This window comes from Cetorhinus maximus, chromosome 25 (genome assembly GCF_964194155.1).
Source record: "Cetorhinus maximus chromosome 25, sCetMax3.hap1.1, whole genome shotgun sequence".
NCBI lineage: Eukaryota > Metazoa > Chordata > Chondrichthyes > Lamniformes > Cetorhinidae > Cetorhinus > Cetorhinus maximus.
Genome location: NC_135903.1, coordinates 26,513,342 through 26,537,380, shown reverse-complemented (window position 1 = coordinate 26,537,380; position 24,039 = coordinate 26,513,342). Strand labels below are relative to the sequence as shown.

General features: G+C 40.8%; 1 protein-coding gene across 14 annotated transcripts in view; it reads right to left on the bottom strand.

Moving 5' to 3' along the window:
• The window catches only part of hdac5 (histone deacetylase 5), a 357,484-nt gene that overhangs the window by 110,525 nt on the left and 222,920 nt on the right, over positions 1 to 24,039 (bottom strand). For 12 of the 14 annotated variants that reach the window (XM_078529648.1, XM_078529650.1, XM_078529647.1 and 9 more), the window contains 6 exons: positions 19,425 to 19,556; positions 14,891 to 15,003; positions 11,414 to 11,548; positions 10,249 to 10,471; positions 4,024 to 4,238; positions 2,202 to 2,465 (listed from right to left, as the gene is read on the bottom strand). In XM_078529648.1, the coding sequence (XP_078385774.1) occupies positions 2,202 to 2,465; positions 4,024 to 4,238; positions 10,249 to 10,471; positions 11,414 to 11,548; positions 14,891 to 15,003; positions 19,425 to 19,556 (1,082 nt within the window). Of the gene's footprint in view, positions 1 to 1,398; positions 1,815 to 2,201; positions 2,466 to 4,023; positions 4,239 to 10,248; positions 10,472 to 11,413; positions 11,549 to 14,890; positions 15,004 to 19,424; positions 19,557 to 24,039 lie in introns of those variants that run through there. The other 2 variants (XM_078529656.1, XM_078529654.1) reach the window with 2 other exon arrangements.

Below are 24,039 nucleotides of genomic sequence, written 5' to 3'. Positions count from 1 at the left end.
GACTACCTGAAAAGGGATTTGATCTTGCTGACATCTTTCACAATAGTTTGAGAATTTAAATGTGCTTTATATTTTTTTTTTCATTTATTCATGGGATGTGGGCTTTGCTGGCTAGGCCAGCATTGATTGCCCATCCCCAGTTGCTCTTTGAGAAGGTGGTGATGAGCTGCCTTCTTGAACTGCTGCTGTCCATGTGGTGTAGGTACACCCACAGTGCTGCTAGGGAGGGAGTTCCAAGATTTTGACTCAGTGATAGTGAAGGAACGGCGATATATTTCCAAGTCAGGATGGTGAATGGCTTGGAGGGAAACTTCGAGGTGGTGGTGTTCCCATGTGTCTGCTGCCCTTGTCCTTCTGTGTGGTCGTGAGTTTGGAAGGTGCTGTCTGAAGAGCCTTGATGAGCTCCTGCAGTGCACCTTGTAGATGGTACACACTGCTGCCACTGTTCGTCGCTGGTAGATGGAGTGAATGTTCATGGATGGGGTGCCAATCAAGAGGGCTGCTTTGTCCTGGATGGTGTCAAGTTTCTCGAGTGTTGCTGGAGCTGCACTCATCCAGGCAACATTCCATCACACTCCTGACTTGTGCCTTGTAGATGGTGGACAGGCTTTGGGGAATCAGGAGGCGAGCTACTCACCGCAGGATTCCTAGCCTCTGACCTGCTCTTGCAGCTACAGTATTTAAATGGCTAGTCCAGTTCAGTTTCTGGTCAATGGTAACCACCAAGATGTTGATAGTGTGGTATACAGCAATGGTAATGCCATTGAATGTCAAGGAGCAATGGCTAGATTCTCTCTTGTTGGAGATGGTCATTGCCTGGCACTTGTGTGGCGCAAATGTTACTTGCCACTCGTCAGCCCAAGCCTGGATATTGCTGCATTTGGACATGGACTGCTTTAGTATTTGAGGAGTTGCGAATGGTGCTGAACATTGTGCAATCATCAGCGAACATCCCCACTTCTGACCTTGTGATGGAAGGAAGGTCATTGATGAAGCAGCTAAAGATGGCTGGGCCTAGGACACTACACTGAGGAACATGAATTCATTACATAATATTATTATTCAATGGCACCAATAATAAACCTTAATTAGATTTAACCCTGGATTGTTTTTGTTCCAATCCTGAAGCTACTGACACTGTTAGCCTTATAATGTTAGGAAGTCCTTGTATATTTAAGCAAGGTAAGGTCTCAATTCGTGTTTTTTTTAAATGGTGGAAATTATTATTTTCTATAACATTCTCAAGTGAACTACATTTTGCGAAGCTAAAGGATATTTATAAAGCCTTTCCATATTCTAAATAAAATTTTAAAAATTGCATGTTTCTCTTTTTGTGCAAGTAATTTTATTGTAATCTAAAAAAAATTGTCTTCCTTCTTTTTATACTCCCTGTGTCACTGTATCCCATTAAGAGGATTGGCAGGCATGTTGCTCACAACATCTCAAGGCACTCTGTGACTCACACAGCTGTACTGCCTTCCTTTGAGTTCCATTTGGTGCCTGCTGTTGGCTTTGCTGTGTTAAGAAATCTACCAGGTAAAGAAGCCTTTACCTATTCTTCGCACAGTCTTTGGCGATACTTATATGTAAGAAGTGCTATAAGTCTTAAGTTCACTGTAAATGAAAACATGCAGTTACAACAGAAGGCAAACAAAATACAGATCTTCAGTACTACTTTTAAGTTTATACTTATTCGATGCATATATTAACAAAAGCTAGTTGCAAAGATTTATAATCGCACAGATCCTTAATTAGTCAAGTCTACTGTCTTAATGTTCTGCACTTGGGGACTTACCATTTTAAAATAAAATAACCTACAAGCAAGGAAAAAATTGCACCAGTTACTCGCTGTTTTTAATATAAGTAGGTTTTTCATTCAACCCTTTCAGTAGATTTATCAAACAATTAAAGCCACAAAGAATTTTGGAGCCAAGAAAAAACAATTCTATGCGATGAATTTTAAAATTAGTTTATATTTCTGTTCTTCAAATCAGATTGACATTTTCAGTGGGAACGTCACCTTTGATGACTTTTAAAAAGTTCAAGCCCGCATGGACAATAAGATTTATTTCATATACTACAGCAAAAAACAACCTAAAGACAAATGGAAAATACAAGCGGGTAGCTTGAGAGTCATTGGCTGAGACCACTGCTGTCACAGTATAGTTACGAGATGGAAGCTAACAAAGAATTGGAATTACCTGATTAAAATGCCGAAGTTGTTCTTCAGCTTCTTTCTGATCTTCTAACTGATCTTCCTCTTCGCTATCTGGCGGCTCATCCTTCACCTGCATTGCATCCTGTTCCAAACTTTCATTTGTTACTTCACTTTCTCCGGAATTGATACTGCTGCTTCTTTGAGGTGCCTGATCCTCCTGCATGTCCTGTTGCTCACACAATTCTTCTTCGGTCTCCTCGGGGTGACTTGGAGGCTGCCGAGGTGATTCACTTGACTTGGAAAGCATCTGTGACGAACGTTCACATGCATAATCAAAGCTACAAGCTCAATCACAAATTAGAGCATGGCTAAATATGAAGATTATATTCATTGATGCAAACTGAGCAGAAATGTTCACAGTGATGAACAAAAAATTAGTGAAAAATAATTTACACTAATCAGTAAATTGTTACTGAGGAGGGCATAAACTCAGGGATCAGTCTTAAAAGTGCAATGTGGAGATTAAAAGTTTACTTTCATGGACAGATTCATTAAATTTAACAATTTCCAAGAAGTGGCAATTGAAGCTGAGTCAATCACAAGGTTAATAGCGAATTAGGCAGGAAAAGAAAAATATGAAAGGGAAAAGTGATTCGGAGTGATAGCATGAAGTGAAACACAAGAGATGAGAAACATCCTTTTGTGCTGAAGGTTCTCTGGTTCTATGATATTCTGCATGCCATTCATTGCCTTCATGTATTGAAGTTGTTCAACTATTCAACTACGGGCATTTTCTGGCCAATTTTGTTTCTTTCCACAACTTCCACTTCAGTATTTAACAGGATTCTCTAACTTTTTTTAATTCAAGTCTATGATTGTTGTAGAATACATTTCTGACACCTATAATTAAATCAGATGATCAGTTCTGTGGCAGTCATTTATCTCAAATCCCAATTCTTTTCCAAAGTTCCTCCTGTGTTTTTTTAAAATTAAAACGTTTCTAACTTATCCACCAAACCATCCAAGTGTTCCTATTATACCCCAGCTTGGCTGACAGGTGTGGGGGGGGGTGGGCACTCATCTCTCTCAAATTACAATTCCATACTCCAGGACTTGAACACCTAACAGTGGCTGGCACTTTCAATTCAATACTCAAGGAATGCCATATTGCCAGGGTTGCCACCTTTTGTATAGAACATTAAACTAAGGTCCTGTCTGATAATTCAGATGGATTTGAAAAACCCCACTGCAATCAATGAGTAGAGATCTCACCCAGTATCCTGGCTAGCATTTTCCCCTCAAAATGCATACCCAAGACAGATTGCGCTGTCATTAATCAGGCCTGTGTGTGGAACTTCACAATGTGCAAATTGGCTGCTGCACTTGCCTACAGCTCAACAACTACACTTCAAAAGTAATTAATTAGTTGTGAAGTGTTTAGGGATACGGTTTGGCCCACCACCCGTCTCCGTGCCCCCCAACCCCGCCAAAAAAATTACAAGGCTATTGAGAAAAGGCAGGGGACTGGGACTAAATGGATAGCTCTTTCAAAGAGCTGGCACAGATATGATGGACTGATTCCTCCTTCCTGCCTATGTTATTTATAATCTTGAAGAGACTATATAAATGCAAGGTGCTTCATATTACTGCATGGTTATTACAGGAACATACCTACATATAAATCTTGTTATGCCACCCTGCAATTTCTCCTGTATCACAGCAACGTTATGGTAAAGTATCCAAACCCTTGCCACAAAAGTAAGATACATATTGAGAAATGTGTGGTTTATTTGTACATTGTAGAATCTCAAAATGTGAGAGGGGAAAATGCTGAACCTTCAGTATTAATTTGCTGTCACTCTTACCTTAAGTTGGATTTGTTGCTGGTACTGTTTCTGTTTCTCCAAAAACTGCTGGTGCTGTTGCTGCATCACCAGCTGTTGTAAGGCCTGTGGACTCTGGGGTAGAGGAGCTGATTGGGTCCGACTTAGAGGGCGGTGTCGAGGCAACTTGTTCACTGTTCGGAGACTGGTGGAAACTCTTTCACCTGTTACCAATGGTGATTGCGCATGGAGTGGCACTGAGTAAGATAAGTCACAGGAATATTACTGTTACTCTTCTGCACTTTAGAACAATTTCCATGACCTATTCTGCAATATTCCAGGTACTGATAGATAAAGTTATGTGATGTTTACAGCTTCACTTTTAGCTTTAGAAACAGAATCAGTCATTAGCAACATGTTAAAAATTGGTAACAATACCACAAAACATGGATAATAAATTATACTTTTCTATGATTTATAATTTTGTAAAACATTAGAAGTAATATCTGTAAGTTGTGTCCTAATATTCAGAAAGCATAGGTGAAAGTCCAAGTTAACAAACAGTTCTTATATTGCTTGAAAGGACAATATTTATTTTAATAAAACTAAATTGATCAGCAGAGATAGGGAAATCTTAACTATATGTTTATTTTTTTTGGAAGGCTATAATTTGTACACAATTGTAAAGCCCACAGAAATATTACATTGGATTGAAGTTCAACACGATCAATGAATACTTGATAAAGTATCAGGTGTGATAGCTCAGTTGCATGTTTGATGAATGTATTTAATATCTAATAAATGGTCATTACTGTCACTGAATCTTTTTACATTTAGATAGAATTTTTAAAAAAGTTTAAAAAACATATAGGATTGTTTATCTAAATGGATTCATGCAATAATTCTTGACTTCCAAGTAGACGGTAACATGCTCACCTTTTGCATGTAATCTTTTATTAAGAAAATTGCCCTTTTATGCATGTTCCATTAACAAGACATGATGTTTATATTAGTACGTATGACTTTATTTAGCAATACAGTGTCATAGACTCAAAGGTTATGCTTTAGAATTGTCAATTAATTTAAACACATGACCATATTATTTTGTAGTTAGTACACTTCCTTGCTAGTTCACAATATTTAATCAATGGATTGCTTGTGCTTGTGTTTGTTAGTATAGGGTATAGTCACTTCTGATTTCCACTGAGTCCAGAGTCTAAAGTACCTGGAATTACAGTAGAAGGCAATTAGAGTTCAGTTTATAGAAGTGCTGTTTGGTGGAGAGTTATCTAAGCTACCACTTTAAAAGTCCTCACAGAGGAAAAAAAAAACAACTTTCTGGCCAAAAACAGAATTGAGATTTCAGTTGTACACTCAACAATAAAATGCCTTCCAAAATTAAAGATTGAATGTGACTGAAACAATTGAGTGATTTTTCATCAGAACCTCGACCTGAAATGTTACCTCTGCTTCTCTCCACAGATGCTGCTTGACCTGCTGAGTATTTCCAGCATTTGTTATTTTTATTTCAGATTTCCAGCATCTGCAGCATTTTGCTTTTGCAACACAGATATTTGAAGTAATTCATGACATTTTTGTGCTTTTAGTGGGAAACACACAAACTAATTGTTAATTGCATTTCTGTGACTCACTGCATAAAACAGTCTCTACTTTGGACCAAGGTAAAGTGAGTTTACTGCTTTACCACTTTGAATAGGTTTTCAAAATAGCAGGCGGTCACTTGAACAGAGAAGGGAGAGAAAACTCATTGGGCCTAATAAATGTTCAAATGAGAACAGAAGAGAACAGAGCTTATCTACTTTTGAGGCAGATAATTAATAAATACACAGGAAAGTTACTATATCTTTCTCCTGTGGAATCAATTCTTCATTCCACAGGTTCCTAGGCCAGAATTTTACGACTCGTGGGCAGTTGTGTGCCCAGCCTGACATGAAATAGCGCAAGATGACGTCAGGCAGGCTTCCTGATGTCATCCTGTACGCGAGCAATCTTCAGGTCGGCGGGCGTGCACAATTGTCGGAGCCGCACGCGTCAACAATTAAAAGGCTACTTAAGGCCATTAAAAAGGCAATTGATCCTGATTTTACATTGCCTGTGCGATTTCGCACTCAGCACATGGGCAAAACAGGCAGCCCAATTCAAACAAAATGTCATCCAAGGGTCTATAGCTTTGCCATTGTGAGCAGTGAGGAATTTAGGAGATCGTTTGCTGCTGGTTGCTTATTTGAACTTGACAGCTTCATCTCTGTTCTGAGCTTCAGTCATCGCATTTCTAGGCTTCATTTCAGGACTCATTGGTGTCTCCAAGGCCCCCAGAGCATTTTGTTCGTGTAGACCCTTCCAGGCACCAAACAGCCTTCTGTTACCCTGGTAATGGGGATTGTGCTGGTGGCACTTCGTCTGGGGAAGAAGAGAGGGGCAGAAGTGAGAGGAGGCCAGGTGTCCCTAAGAAGCTTCCAAGGGACTGACCTGTTGCAGAAGTGGCACATGCACAAGGGGTGCAGGGTCAGCAGGTAGTCCAAAGTAGAAGGGGCCGCAGAAGACGCCACTATCTTGCTACCAGGGTTTACAGACAGTGATGCAGCTACCTCAACATGTCTGAGGTGCAATGCTGATGGAGGCTCCGCCTCCCTAGGAAGACTATGACTGCCATTTGTCAGGTGTTTGGGCTTGAGATCACCTCCGTGTGGGTGGACAACCCAAGCCAGTCGCTCTGAAGGTCACAGTGGCCCTCAACCTCAATGCCGCTGGCTCCTTCCAGGGATCAGTGAGGTGTCTTTGTGGAGTGTCCCAATCAGCTGTCCTTAGTTGCATAAAGTTGGTAACTGATGCTCTGTTCAGGCAGGTAATGACATTTACTCATTTCCACATGGATGAGGCCAGCCAGAGGGTTTGCAGCGATTGCTGGGTTCTCCTGCATCCAGGGTGCAATAGACTGCACACATGTGGCCATCAAGGTACCAGTGAGTCAGCCGGGTGCCTTTGTCAACAGGAAGGGCTTCCACTTGACGAACATCCAGATAGTTTGTGATCACAAGATGTAGATTCTGCAAGTCTGTGCAAGGTACCCTGGCAGTTCCCATGATGCTTACATCCTCAGCCACTCACAGGTACCAAGGCTCCTGCTCCAGCCCAGCTGGATGGATGGCTGCTGGGTGACAAGGTCTATCCATTGAAAAGGTGGCTTATGACACCTCTCCACCACCCAAGAACAGAGGCAGAGCAGAATTATAATAGGAGCCATGCCTCCACAAGGGCGGTGATAGAGAGGACCACAGGTCTTCTGAAGATGTGCTTCCGATGCCTGGACTGTTCAGGAGGAACACTACAATACCCTCCAGAGCGGGTGTCACTGATAGTGGTTGCATGCTGCGCTCTCCGCAATCTGGCTTTCGCAAGCGGTGACCCACTGGAGGAAGAGGATCTTGAGGCAGCTCCACGGGCCGCAGAAGAAGAATCCAGTGGTGAGTCAGAAGACGAGCCTGGTGAGGACGTGCAGGCAGACCTCAGGATCCTTCAGGGAGACAGGGACACCAGGGATGTCTTGATCCATCTCTCCTTCTGCAAGGCTGCCAAAGATCCGCTTCCACCTTATGCCAGGGGCGCCACCTTCATCTCGGATGTTTGAAATGACCATTTCCTTTGAACCCACAGTCCAGTCAATGCCTATGCAATAAAGTTTAGGACCACTGATGTCCAGCATGAGGTACTGGCATGCCTGCACCTACAAAACAAGTGAAGCATACTCAGGGCTTTAAGACAAAAGCAAAATTTATATCATGTTGGCACTCACATTAAATGAACATAACAATATATGGTGTTAATGGTCACATCAGTAAACATATTAACAAAACATGGCAGAACAGGGGATCACCCGTGAACAGTCCCTCACGTGCTCACGGTGCCTTAAACTTATGTTTGCAAGTGCTGTGTCTTGTTGTCCCCCCCACCACCCCTCGCTGGCAGTGGCATTGGAGGCAGCCTACTGACTGTGCTGTCCTGTTGGCCTTGATGACCTTGGCAGTCATCTTCTGGCAGCGGAGCCTGTGCTGGCCCCGCCGGGGAGGGAGCAGCCTGTGCCACAGCTGGCCTTCCCCCAGTCATCGCAGCCTCATCAGATGCCATGGTCATTGGCAGAAGGGCAGAGGAGTTGCTGCCGTCATCCAGAGCGCCCCGAGAGGAGCCCGTAGAGACGACAAGCAGTTCATGCGCCAACGTGAGGTCGCTCTGGACCTCCCTGCTTACTATTGATGGATGGGCACCTAGCTGGGATACTGCCTCATCCATCTCCCACGTTGGCACTGACCTCCTGAGATCATTGGCTGTGTGAGGGCTCACAGGTCCGAGCGCAACCCCAGGAACTCCTGATTCTGTCCCTGGAGTTGACTCTCCATGATAGTCGGCACTCTCTCAATGGAGGAGGCAGTGCGCTTGGCCATGAGAATCAAAGCAGTGCTCATGCTCCACATGGATTCCTCCACAACAGAGGCCAAGGCACGAAAACCCTCATGGATCTCCGCCTGATCCTCCTGCATATCCCACTGGACATCCAGCAACTGCTGCATAATGGACGACTCCAGAGACACATCATCTGCCTTCGAATCAGCATCGTCCTGGTCTCCAGCAGTCCTCCAACTGCCAGCACCCTGGGCACTCCCTGCCTCTGCCTGTTGCTCAAGTGAGTGTGAAATGCCATCACCACTGCGCACCGACATTCTAGCTGATGATCTAATGTCCATCATCAGGTCCTGGCATCTGCACTGGTGCCTGGTGTAGAGAGGGGGTGTGACACAGATGCATCTAAAGCCCAGTGGTCCTCTGGTGTCAAGGGTGGCTCTTCAGGGTCCTGCATGTGAGTGCATGCTGGCAAATCTAAGGGAGAACAACGACGTCATTCATTTTAGTCATCACGTTGTCACTGTGCATGCCAGGCGCCCTGGTGAGACAATGGAGATCTGCATCATGGTGCCACTGTCTTTCAATGATCAATGGAGACTCCAGGTTTGAGGCTCCCATTAATGATGAGTCTACCAAGAATGTTTGCACAATCCAACACTCTCACCTCTGTGCACTGCACTCTTACCTTCATCAGAGACCCCTGCCTCTCCACAGCTGGCTGACAGGGGAGGGTGGCAGCACTCCAGCTCCAAGGCATCCATCTCGTACCTTGTCAGAATGAGGAGGTTTGGGAGGTCTCCGCCTGTCTTAGTTCTTTTGTTGATGTTATGGCTTCTCTTTTCCTGAAATGATAGAGGGGCGCTAATTTGTCCACTCTCCATCTGCAGCACCAGTGCAGCCCAGGACACCTTGATATACACATCCGAGTCGCAGCCCTTGACCCGCAAGGCACTCAGGCCAAGCGGCCAGGGCTCACCCCCCTCGCCGGCACCGGTGTCAGTTGGCATTCAGACTCCAACACCCCTGAGATCCACAGAGGACGGCCAGCGCTTAACACTTCTCCACATTAATACATGCCAACTTGGTACTCACCCTTGCCAAGCGCAGCATATTGTTGAACCTTTTGCAGCACTGCACCCATGTGCACCGCACAATGTCGTGGCCGCTGACCTTGGCTGCCACCTCCTCCAAGGCTTTTTGTCAGGTGCGGTGGCCTCCTCCTGCCATCCCTGGATACTAGACCTGATACTGACCTCCTCCACAAGGGCCGTGAGCAACTCATCCGAGAAATGGGGGGGGGGGCGAATGCCCCCCGACCTGCCCTCCCGTCTCAGACGTCTCCAGCCGCTGGTGAGGCCATTGTTTGAATGAAATAGTTTCCTGGGCAGACTCCAAAGATTTTTCCCTGGTAGACTTCTGCTCTGCCGGTTTTAAAGTGCCCTCTGGGTCGCCATTGGACCTGGCGCCCAGCAGGCTCCCGCCTTGTCCTTCCCGACCATTGAGAAGACGCATTTCATACTGGGCGGACCTTAGTTGGCCATCCAGTGTGAAATTGCGTTTACAAACTGACCGCAGCTGGGAGCGGATTCCACATCCGCTTCCACCGACTTGGCACGCACGCCAAGCGTGAAATTCTGCAGAGCATTCTGCATTGATTGTTCTATAAGGTCTATGGAAACATGCTTTAAAAATCTTAGGGCTCACAAAAGAATTACAAACATTATAAACTGCACACATGGCAGTTATAAACCTAATAGCCATCATCAGCTTGCCACTTTGTCTCTCTCAAGTTATTGTTTTTCCACAAATTTTCCAAATACGCTGAAGGCTTCAGTAAAAACTATTCACCAGCTATCAAAGCATTTTGCTGCCGAGCTTGTTCCAGTAACAGCACATGTTGAAGAAGGGAGGGGTGGCTGTGAGTGTTGGCTTCTCCTTCAATTGTCGTTGTGGACAAGCCAGATGGTAGTGAGGTGGTACTCACGAACTTCCCAGTTAAGGCACCACCCTGACGCAAAGACTGAATAGCTTGCCTTTCTGCTTCTTGTTGGGTTGACATCTTTTGTGAGGCCTGTAAATAGGGGAAAAAGGTACTATTAACCAAACAAAAACAAAGGAAATTTTGTAACAGCACATGTGTTTTCTCCCATTCTACCCATTAACACAGTTTTACTGAAAGATTTATTTCATGGATTTCACTGCTTACAACCTTAAGTTTATGGCAGGCAGGAAAGAATGAAGAAAGCAAGCAAGCAAGAATAAAGACCAGGATAAAAGGCTGCAGAAGAAATAAAATGGGAAAGCCAACATAAAACCTTTCCAAAATGGTATAGCCTATTTGACAATTAACAGTATCCAACGATCCCTCAGTCCATTAGCGCAAAGATGGCATAAAAGTCTACCTTCTAGAGAATATGCCTACATTTGTACCTTATCCAAATTTCATAGGATTGAGTTATAAAATATCAGTATTTGAGGCACCTACCTCTGCAGTTAATGTATTTCATTCTTACCCCACACATTATAAGAAACAGTGAATGTTCTAGATTGTGACAGATCGTCTCACAAAAACAATTTCAACATGAAGGCGAGTATCTACAAATGCCATTAAATTTTATGCACTGGTTTATTGGAAAGTTTGCAATTTGTCTTTAACTTTTCTGACAATTATTTACTTAAGTGGGGTATCCTCACAAACGTTTTAAGGCTCTTAGAACTGAATCACATTGTACAACCTTTCTCAGTAGTCTTACAAATCATTAGGCAAAGTACCACAGAAACACAATGGAGCTAAGCCAGGTTTTCCTGGTCTGTTTACCGCAAAAATTTAATGCTTTTGGCGTTGGCTGTCGTTCAAAAACAATCTTTAATAGTAAATTAAGGTCCTACAGTAGTCAGTTTGGTCAATTAAAAATTTCAACAACTAGAAGTGAACTAAAGGAGGTAATTTTTAAATTCACTGCAATGCACCCATTGAGATGCAGGGTTCAACACAATAAAATTGTCTACTTACATTGATCTGTGCATTGGATGCTGCGACCGTAGCTGGGAGCCCCAGGGAAATGTTAGGCAGTGAGGGGGACGTGTAGAGGCTGAGCTGACTTGCTGACCCATCATTGCTCATTGCTTTGTGTTGTGGGTGCATATGCTGTGGATTAAAAAAAACTGCTTTATATTCTGTTATTGATAAACTAACCTGACCCAATGCTTTTTTTCTCCAAAAGGGCTTGATTCTGCTTTTTATACGAATCAGCTATACACACTGCAGTAGAAAACAGAATATTATGGTTGTGTTCTGGGAAAAAGTACACTTTTCTCAACAATTCACTATTCTATTCAGCAAGCTAAGTACAACAGACTGCATGTTCAACTCACGATGTGCTAATTGGCCAATTTGACCATGGGTATGATGGTAAGAGGTATTCACTGTGCACACCAGGGCATTTGAATGTGTCGTTAATGGAAGTTAACAGGAACACACTGGATTTCTTCATCAAAAAATAAGTTCAGTTGAATTTCCAATATTTAATGTAGAAATTTTTTCTTCTGTTCATATTATTAGTTTATGACTTCAGCACCAATAATGAACAATAACAAAGCTAAATTCCTCTTACACTTTTTGAACCATGGATGTTTTTAAACTTAGAAAGGTATGGAATTCATGGCAGTGAAGAGTGGTACACGATTCCCAATAGGTCTGCCTTAACAAATGCAGCATTGACGTGTGTCTTTCAGGAATTCTAGTATATGTTATTATTTTCAAAGGAAATAGTATGTTTAATTTGGGTTTGAATCATTCAAAATACTGATCGTACCCATTTTATCAGTTAATGAATTCGTCGCACACACGAGGTTGAATCTCTGAAGTGGTCTAAGATTCAACGCATAATTAAAACTGTCTTAAAGACCATCTGCCTAGTAATTAGCTCACTAGCCAGTCCAAACATTAATGCATCAAACTTAATCCTGCAACGGATAACCTGAACTCAATTCTTAAAGTCATCATGTGCAGTGAAACTTTTCTCCTGGATGGAATTACACCTCAATTCTGGGCAATGAGAGATTCCCCTACCTTTTAACTCAAAGCAAATTTGAATCTTAAAAAATACACCATGCTAAAAAGTCAGACAGCAAATTATAACTTATTATCCAACATACAAAATATTTTCATGAGCCTCAGCCAATTTGTAAAAAAAGAGAATGATGCCTTTGCTACTGGGTTAGTATGCTCACTCATGGTGATTGCAGCAGAGTAATTAGTAAATATAGACAACAATACTCATTTTGCATTAAACTCAACTTTCAGCTTCCTGCTTTTAAATGTATAAACTCAGCTGTATAATTTACATGATCTACACCTATGTGTATTTTTGCTTGCATGCAGAACAAAATGCTTTGGTTTTTAAGAAACATTCGCCTTGCAGCCATCAATAGCCACTGACTGCTCCAAGTTGAATGATCACATGAACCAAATACAACTAGAGTACATGTCTTCTTACACCTGACATACTTAAACAAGATTTTGGAATCAGGAACAAATAGTCTTCAGGGACAGCAATCCAATGTGTAAAGTACTCTTCTTTAATAATAATATTAATGTTGTCCCCCAGGCATGACCCCTAAAATCTAAGCTTATCTGAAAATTTGTTAAAGACATTTGAGGGGTGAAAAGACAGAAAACATTTGCACAACGCAGCAATCAACTGATCAAATCACTCTAATCCCAACATCTGGAGGTAAGGAGCACTAGCTACATAGATAGAGATAAGAGAATTCAAACAATGTTAGCAACTGTTTGAAGCAAGTGCCTAATGATTACTCTCCGCACCTCATTTCAATACATTCTAGCTATGTTACATTGACTAAATTTTTCAGATTAAAATATGCTGTAAAAATGCTGTATAAACAATAAAATACCTCCATGAAACAATTCTCTACTTGATACTGAGGGAGAAGAGTATATAAACTGGTACTGCCCAGCTGTAGAATAGGAGACAGACTAATGGTCAGACTGTTGCTTTATCATATTTTAACTTCAAGAAGGCTTTTGCAGAATTTTATAACAACCATTATTATGCTTACACACACCTCGGTTGCAGTTCAGCTTTCGTCAATCCAGTATTACTTTTCAGGAAGCAATAAAGCCACCTTCCACAAGATTTTGACAAGACCTCTATATTTTTTTTCTAATTCAGTATTTAATCCCCTGTAGCAATGAAACCTTCATAAACACTTAATAATGACAAGCCATGACACAAAATCTTTAGTCTTGATATCAGAATGAGTCATCCTTAGTCAGAATGCATGATGGCATGCCTGACATTTCAGAAAGCTTCCTTCGTTTCTAAATGTTTGGTCTCTTCAGTTGTTTCAAGGTTAAATTATTTGTAAACTGTCCAAAAATAATTGAGCTGAACATTGTAACAGTTTAATGTAACAGATATAGGTGGTAAGCTGGAGGCAGATGCAATATGTTTATCTGACTGTGATATAATTTGCTACTGGGTACTTCAATTGCCAAAACATTAAGTAAAATATAAACACAATCTAGTAACACAGTCATGAAAATAAATGATTGGTCATAAATCAGAAAGCATGTATCTGAAATTAAGATTGTGCATTAGGGCACTTTTAGGACAGAGCAGCGCTGTAAGAAGCATTTAACTTGTATCAAAAGTTATACAGTATTCAAGTATGATCACAATTACTCATGTAACATTTAATTTAGGAGCAATAATCCATGACAAGTTAAACATAAATTCTTCTGCAGTTTTGATTTATTTTTTTTTAACATTTTCAGTAAATATATGATTATACAAATCAAACTTAAGAGGAATGAGTGAGTGATATGTCACATAAACATTAAATATATGCCTCTGGGAAGTGGATTAGCAAATTGCCAAATTCAGCCCAAACTGGAGATAACCCCTGCAAAATGGGTTTGGTTATTCTCAACCTAGTACTAAATACCATCCCAAAGCTCACTGCAAACTGAAAATATATACTGGTGCAATTGGTAATAGTGTTATGTGGCTGGGGCTGATGTACATTGGTGAGGCAGAATGGAGAGAGTTTTAGTTTTAAAACAATTGCTCACAGACTGAATATTTGGAGGGGAGAGAAGAAACTGAACACCTACAATGCATGTAACATTTTAAAAAATGTAATTAATAAAATCAATATAAATAAAATCTGAAGCTTGTTGCAGCATAATCGATAATATTTGCTATTTTTCACTGTTATCTTCAAGGCTTCAATGAATCTTAATGTGACTGCAGCTCTTACCATCTTCCAATCCCAAAAGCAGACTCACAACAGATTCTTTTCAATTGGAGCACTTATAATGAATCAATTTAATTAATGTGAATACTTAATGCCAATACTCAAACTTAATGCCTGTAGATTTTACAGCAAAAGCTTTAAAAAAGGCTAGTTATGACATGTTTGGAATAACTGGTTTCAAGATTTAATGGTAGGTACAAGCTATTACCTCAGCATGAATATTGGGTACAGAACCGGTTGTTCCGTTCTCTGCAGGAATATTGTTTGAACTGTTCGGAGAGCTAGGGCCAGACCCAGGAGCACTGTTACAGACTGAGGAAACTGAAACAATCAAAACAAAGAAACTAGCATCAAGGAAATTGCAGCCTCATCACAATCTAGCTAAATGTTCAAGACCAAAAAGCATAGGTTAAAACCCACTACAAAACATGCAATATTTGGACTTTAATTCAAGGGACAGTTCACAATTTTTTAATTTAGGGAGGTGCAATAATACCTTGACTGACTCACTGGCCAGATTTTTCCATTTCTGCACTTGCCAGCTAGCAACTTTCCAACCATTTACATTAATGGGTGGAAAATTACAGGCTGGAAAATGGAGGCAGAAAATCCTACATACAATATGATGATATTATTGTTTTGACAACCATTATGAATGCCACAGCTAGTTTTTTTTAAAATTTTATCCAATATAAGAATTACATGAAAAACTGGTACTGGAACAGATATAGCTTTCACAAAGTGAACTTTCTTGGGTGGTCAATAATTTAAACCAGCAAAGCTTTCAGAACACACTATTTAAAATCGAGAACCTGTCTAAAAATCCCTTGTGGATGAAAGGATATTCTGGTGGGGTAGCTCAACTTACAAGTCATTTTCATTAAAAAAAAGTAAAATATTTTGTCTGGATCCATTTAAAATGTCACATGAATTTTATTGCCATTATAATAGTCTGAGTAGGAAGTTCCTCTTTATAAGGCAACTCCATTCACATTAATTATGGGAAGAATCTCTGCATCCTCAGTGGCTCCAATACAAATTGTGGCTGTTGAGGTTTCAAATTATTCTATTACTCCACATCCACCCAACCTGGAAAATGATATTATATGTAGAGAATGCAAATTTCTGGCATAGTTTAAGGCCAGGCAGCTTTGCAGAGTCCTGACATTTTAGCCAGATGTTGCACCTGCAATACTTGGAAAGACGCTGCTCTAGAATCAACAGTGATGTTTCTCATGACTGACATTACTGGAGCAGCGAGGGGTGAGCCCTGCTTAAGGATATTCATGTTACCATTAAAATTTATGTTTTACAAACAAAAGTCAAAGACATTCTAGTTATTGCTGTTCTTTTCTGCAAAGAGGGTAAGCACTTAGACCAAAAATATTCTCCTTTCCCTATAAGATATCAAAGCTCTTCAACAACATTTTGCTTTTTGTTAATAATGTAGACGACTGATACTTAGCATATAACATTCCAAACAAGTACATTAGGGCTGATCATAGTACTATCTTCAACTGAAGCTGATGGGGCACAATGGATCATAAAATTGGACAAAGATCAATCCCTACGAATCTGATCATTTTGCGTGCTCATCAAGTTTCTGATAGATTTTGGGCTGAATGATGGAAGCTTCATAACATTTAAAATGATGTATAAGTAATGTCACATTGTGTCCAGAATTTTCTAAGCCCATACTAGCACAGCCCTGATTATAATGACATCCTTATATAATGGGCATCCATAGCTGCGAGGCAGAGTTGTGAGTAGAAATTTAAAAACCCTAAGATTGACTTAGCAAAGTTATAGCCACTTCTACCATGACTTACTTTGCACTCTTCTTAAAAACTTTGTTCTGCCTCCATAGGCTACAGTGAGACTTTGAAGTAATTACTCTCCTGCTCCTTTTGTTCTTGTAGCTCCAATTAAGTCTCTGCCTCAACTTTTTGAAGGAGGCAAATGAAGACCAATGGATGGAGTCATGCCAAGCTGCCTAGACATGGGGCTGAATATTCCCCCGTCAGGGGGGGGAAGTTGATGGGGGGGGCGCACTTCCGATCGGCGCCCCCAATCGGAGGCGCGGTGCCATTTTACGTGGACAGGCCAATTAAGACCCGCCCAGCGTGATGTCTGCAGGGAAGCGCTATGTGCTCCTGTGGGCGCGGGGGGGCAATCCCTAAAATCGAGAGTGCGCTCTTTTGCGCATGCGCATGAAAGAGCGCACTCATCTCCCTGAGGCTAAGTGCTGCCTCAGGGAGATCGCCTCTACTTTCAAAAATATTAAAAATAGAAAAAAAAAATTCCCTTACATGTCCCCTCATGTGACAATGTCACATGAGTTGGGACATGTTCATAATTTCCAAAAAAACTTTATTAAAATTTTTAAAACCCTACATGAAACCTCATCCCACCTGTGGATGAGGTTTCATGTTTTTTCTACTTCCCGCCAGGGCTCCTGGCCTGCCCGCCAACCTTAAGTTTGGACGGGCAGGTCCACTAATTACTTTAATTGATCTGTCAATGGCCTCAATTGGTCATTGACAGGCAGGCGAGTGTGCAGCTGATTTTGCTGCGACCCCGCCCTCCTGAAAATTTAAATAGGGCGGGGTGATGTCGGTAGTTCCGCCCGACGTCACCGCGTGTCATTTTACACATCGGCGAGCAGGCCCATGCTCTGTGCCCATCTGCTGGCACCTGCAACTGCACACAGAGGTGCATATATATCACTTTGGCAGACAATCAATGCCCTGGATGCTCTGTTCCTAATGGCGGTTGTGATAACAGGCCTGATGGCACAAGTATGAAATGTGAATGTCTGACTAACCATCTGGCAAACAGCTCAAGCCATGGTATGTCATGTTTCCTGTGATCAAAGATGAAAAAAGGTACCATCAACCAGCAAAACTCAATTGGCTTCCATATGCCAGCCATATCTGGAAACACTGCCATATCTACCTGGTTTTGATCACGGGGAAATATTTTTACTGGGTCTGGGTCAGAAGAGAATCAGATGCAGAGGAGTGGCATCTGCTACAAGGCGACATACTGCTAATCTACATCATAAGGTTGGCATGGCCAACAACAATACAAGCCACCTAAGGTTTTAAAGGACGCTGCAATTCAAATCTACGAGGATAGTATGATGGAGTGACAAGGAGAGCAACCCTCCTCAAAATCACCTCACACAGCATTATTTCTATTCAGTGGCTAAACAGGGGGGTGATCAAGTTACCCTTAGAGTGGCGGTGGGGGGGGGGGAACATGTAAGGGAATTTTTTTTTTCTATTTTTAATATTTTTGAAAGTAGAGGCGATCTCCCTGAGGCAGCACTTAGCCTCAGGGAGATGAGTGCGCTCTTTCATGCGCATGCGCGAAAGAGCGCACTCTCGATTTTAGGGATTGCCCCCCCGCCCACACAGGAGCACATAGCGCTTCCCTCCAGACATCACACTGGGCGGGTCTTAATTGGCCTGTCCACGTAAAATGGCATTTCTATCATATATGTTGCCCGTGCACCTACATAAATCTGCACCTAAAGTTGTACATAATTACGCAAATAGATCGACATTGAAGAATGTAGGATTAGGAAATTACCATTCCAGTGAAATGTGAATTAGTTGTTAACCAATTAGAACTGACTTACGTGGCCCAATTATTTTGGGTCCTGGGATCGGGGGGGGGGGGGGAAATAGGATAACTTAAAGCAAGGCTGATTTCTTCGCCGGGCTGGACCCAGCCGGGATGGAGAAAGGAAGCGATGGGGACCGCTTGCGCCATTAACCCCGGATCCAAAGAACAGTGGATCAGCTCACCGTGACACGGATATGACAGAGAGCAATGCCTGATGGGGACTGTAGTTTCCTGGACAGGACCTGGTTTTCGGGTCCTTCCAGATTGTGGGATGCTGGATAAGGGATCCGGTTATATACAGAAAAAATGGAAATAATTTTTAAAATGATAAGATTAAAATCTGAGTTTTAATACACATATGCAGCACAATACACTGGTGAAAGTACCATGCACTGAGCAGCATTTTAATGAACCAAATATCAGATCATACACCTGAGCACTTTGGTTTATCTAGATTTGTACTCATTATTTTCTTTAACTGTTCCAATAAAATGGATGCATGTAATAGTTTTTGGAGCTGTAAAAAGAATGCGGAACTTTTATAGTATAAAAAAATCCATTGTTTAATACCATTAAAGGATTGACTCTCCATCATTTATATGGAATTTCAGGGAATAGTTGTTGTAGCTCTGAGGCCTCAGCAAATTTGTCCAGTGTGTAGCTGAGCCATAGACTAGGAATGTCCCAGAAATGATTTTGCCATTCTTGGGTGAAATCCAATGGAATAAATCATCCTGATTACCATTCCCAATTGCTATCCAGTGAATTCTAGAAGTTGCTTCTATAAATATCAGATAGGTTCAGAATTGGGTTTGTCTTTGATGCACGGCAGTATAATAGCCTGGTGGCACTCATCTGCAGAACCTGTCCGTGAATAATGGTTTCTTGGGTGAGACAATGATGAGCTTTTAGCACCTGTGGAGCTATGCTCCAGCAGGCAGTTAGCACTTTAACAGGGGGGAAATAGGTAAAATTTTAAAATTAGTATTACGAGCAGCAAATTGAATACACAGAAGGCAAAAATCACTATTAGATCAGGTTTATTTTAGTTTCAGATTATAAATGGTTCTAGAATGGTGCTCTGCACACTGTGTTCAATTCTACAAGCTTACCTGTGATTTCTATAGCTCTCTTCTTGAATGTGCTAATTATTGTGCCATCTTTCCTCCTCAATAATGGACTGCTTCTCCTCTCAGCTACTTTCTGTTTTAATCTGGAACGTACCTTCAAATTGGGTTCGGAAGCTGTGTATATTATTTAAAGAAAAAAGAAAAAATTTAGCTTTGACAATTTTTTTTTCTGCCTTGAATATCAAGCACTAAGAATTTAACATGCATTGGGACAAAGAAGAGATTAAGGTTTATTGAATTATCCTCAATGGAATTACACCAGATTATTGCCCTAAAATTTTGCCTTTGTCATAAGTTACAAGCTGTTGCTGGCACTTGTGGTTAATGGTCGATACAAGTTTAATACAAATATAGTTTACAACTATTTGGACACTTCTAGAGTATGGCCAAATTTGTTGCCCAGTCCCGTAAAAAGCTAAGCTTGTAGGTCAACCAATATCCATTCACTGACTTCAATTGCAAAGCTTTCACAAACCTACAATTATCTTTAGATTATTAGATTTGATCCAATATTGAAAAATACAAACTTCAAAGTACTGACGTGTCATTTTCATGAATACCATGTTCACACTGATGCAATACTGAAAACAAACACAAAAACTCTCACAAAACAACAATGCACAGGGGAAAAATCTATTCTCCAGTGTCAGTGTCATGGGTTTCTCAGCAGTGAATTAAAGAAATGGTGAAATTTTGAACTGCACACTTGTTTACATCAAGAGGTCTTTCCGCTTCTTTTAATTATAAAGCATCTCCACATAAATGCATGAAGGCAATTTAAAAACTTGAAGGATATCACATGGTGTAGCCAAAATAATCCCAAAACCTTATTCATTTATGAGCTTGATTAAAATGTACATTGTACAACTCTAAATGCACGTGGATAGGAACATTTAGCAACTGATAATAAATTATATGTTCTATGAAACACAAAATTAAATTATGCACTAAGCAGATAATTGTACCATTTTTATTACTGCACATGTTCACGAATTGAGAGTTCCACCTTATTGTGAGAAAATAAATGCTCAACAAATTGCAATTAAAAAGCACTTGGACATGCACTTCAAGTGCCATAACCTACAAGGTTACAGACCAAGAGCTGGAAAGTGAGATCAGGCTTGATAACTCTTTCCCAGCTGGAACAGACATAATGGGCCGAATGATCTCCTTCTGTGCAATTCATTTCTATGATTCTCACGCATTTACTTTAATTAGTGCTTTGTATAAACAAATACATTTGATTCAATTTTCTTTCTACTTTCCATTCCCCTTTTCAATTGTCCTTTCCAACTTTCTGCATGCATTGCATCAATCCTCTGTTGATAAAGAATAGTGGTGATGTGCTTCTAAACTTTGTTAATGTTGCTCTGAAGAAGACTCCTCTGAGGAAAGCAAAAGACTTGTTCCCTCCAACTTGAATGGTTATTTTTCTCATCTCCCTTCTTTTTGTTTTCCACACCATTCCTGAATGGCAGGTTCAGAATTACAAATCCACCACATGGTATTAGCAAGCATAAGCAGCCTGAAATACTGAGCGGATGATCCATCTCAGCCTCAACCTGAGGTAACCACATCACAGAATGCCAATCTTCAGCCGGTACAATTCACTCCAAGAAATAACTGCATTGGATACAGCGAAGGCTATGGGTCTCAACAACGTCCCAGCTATAGTGTGGAAGTCTTGGGCTCCAGAATATACAATATTTTTAAGGCTGAGTTGGATAGATTCTTGATTGACAAGGGAGACAAAGGGTATAGTGGGTAAAAAGTAAGGTGGAGTTGAGACCACAATCAGATCAGCCATGATCTTACTGAATGACAGGCTTGAAGGACCAAATAGCCTATTCCTGTTCTTAATTCATATGTTCGTATGTAGAACGAGCCATGCCTCTAGCCAACCTGTTCCAGTACAGCTACAACACTGGCATCTACCCAGTAAAGGGGAAAGTCCACAAAAAGCAGGGCAAATACTATCTAGCCAATTGCCGTCCCAGCAACCTATTCTCAATCGTCCACTGAGTGGACTGTGCTCTTAAGCAGCACTTACTTTGTCAATAAACTGATCGCTGATACTCAGTTTGAGTTCCACCAGAACCACTTGACTCCAGAACTCATTACAGCCAAACATGGATAAAAGAGTTAAATTCCAGAGGTAAGATGAATATGGCTGTCCTTGACATCAAGGCAGCATTTGACTGAATTAGGCATCCTTTATCATTGATGGATCAAAATTCTGTAACTCCCTACCCAACAGCACTGTGGGATTACCTTCACCATATTGTCTGCAGGGGTTCAAGAAAATGGCTCACTATCACCTTCTCAAGGGCAACTAGGAATGAGAGCAATAAATGCTGGCCTTGCCAGTAATGCCCGCATCCTGCGAATGAATAAATAAAAAACTTTGCACATTAATACAACATGTTGGGGTTCTTTTTGTGTCTTTGCAATCACATACCCAGTCTTTGAATATTCAGCAGAACCAAGAGAAAGCAAATTCAACTCCAATCCCCACCCTCGTTGGCTCAATTTTTGATAACCACGTAAAATGTTAGCTGGCATGTTATAGTTCATAAGGGTCCTGGTTTAAAACAACTAGGCAAACAAAATATAAACCAAACTGATTCAACATTTTATAAACCACTATGTTCATGAATTAATGTGGGGTTGGGGAGGGTCTGGGTAGGAGGAGATAATAGGGTTGTTGTTTGTGAAGGGAAGTATACCAGGATTACATCATAGAGATATGGGGATGCACGAGTGTTCCGGAATGTTCTTTGACCATCTTTGGGAATCAGAGACTTCATGCAGAACTTTTCCTTAAGCTATTAAAGAGATGGGGTACAATTCATGAATGGACCGACTGGGCTCAATGCCTATTTCTCTTTATATCTTTACCTTCTTAAATAAGTTGGCCTCGTGGTTATACAACTAGGTTATCAACCCATAGGTTCTAAGTTCTAACACTACCATGGCAAATTGTGAGGTTAAATCGAAATAATTCTGGCAATTTATGGATTTGAATCAGAAAAACTATGAAAATTGCCAGGCTTGTTAGAAAGCCTAACTGAAGTACTCATGTACTTCAGGGAAGGGACCAATACACCTTCTTGTCTGATTTGTATGTGACTCTAGTCCACACTAAATTGCTGACTCTCAATGTTGTCAGTCTAAGCAGGATTGGATAATACCACACTTGTCAGTGTTGCCCAATCCCTAAAACAAACAATAAAAAAGTTGGCATTGATGTGGTATATATTTTTTAAAATGTTGTCTGACTTTGTTGACCTCCTCAATAGTGTCAGACATGCTTTCTCAATCATGCTATTTTCTTAATGTTGCTGCTGAAAAAAATTCCCCTTTAACACAAAATACATTGATACCAACACAGTAGGAATTTGAGATTAAAACTGGGTCCAATGTTCCTTCTGCTAACTATTACTGCTTAATCACTAAATTGTCACAGAATCAACTCAAGCTTGTAGGACCACGAAGATTCTGATTATGTGTGAAAAGCAGGTAATTTTTTCCCCTTGTTTATGTGTTATCTGCAGTTTGAGCATATATCATTTTGAGATGGGGTCTGGAATACCAAATGAGTCAATGTGAAGAATAGAGGACATATTGTCAGTTGAATACAACCCATTTGAAAGAAATGACTGATGATACATGGGGACACAACATAGCTTTTGTTGATTTACCTGGTTAACTGTTAAAGTAACAACATTTCTGATTCTTTAATAGACAGTAGGTTTCAATGTCTAAGCAAAACAATAACACATTGCCTTCCAATCTATCTGAAGTAACCACGAAGACATCTCTTTTCTTTTGCAATAGTTCGCAAATTTTGTCAGGAGTAAACATTGCTCACCGGATAAAATGCCAATGGCCTGCAACCTTTATCACCAATGAATTTTAACCGAGGACCAACAGTATTTATTTAATTTTATACCGAAGGGGATTAAATTAGAATAGAGCAGATTCATTTTTCTAGGGTGAAAAATTATCAGACTACCAGTTTAATATCTAACCCCAGATTCCCTTTTGTGGTAGAAGCAAGATATTGAGTTACAAGTTACAGCACCAGACACAACCATCCTCCTAGAACGGTCAAAGCAGCATTTATATGCTATGGCGTTGATTTTAAAATAAAATCAATTTTCCTAGGTTAGAAGTGAAAATAGGGCACTAGCATTTCAGCATTTTCACTTGACAATGGTGGCAATTTGAACTTTCAAACCATGAGTCCTTTGCGTGGGTTTCTGTTTTCAACATATCACCTCTGTTGTACATCACTGCTGATTATAATATATCTTCCCTAACAATTTGGCACTGTTCGATGCCTGCATGCATATGGGAAAAATCATTAAATTGATGTAAAAATATCAGATAATTAATTTTATTTATTTATTTGTATCTAGGTATAGATATGGAACAACTGAGTCCAAAATGGATTGAAAAAATGTTTATGGTTTTTAGCTGACTCAGACTTGACATGAGTTTCAACATCATACTATAACATTATTCCCCATGGCTCTATTAAACTGGGCATTTACTTTTCAGCTGTTACAAGTGGTTTAAAAATAAATCTATTATA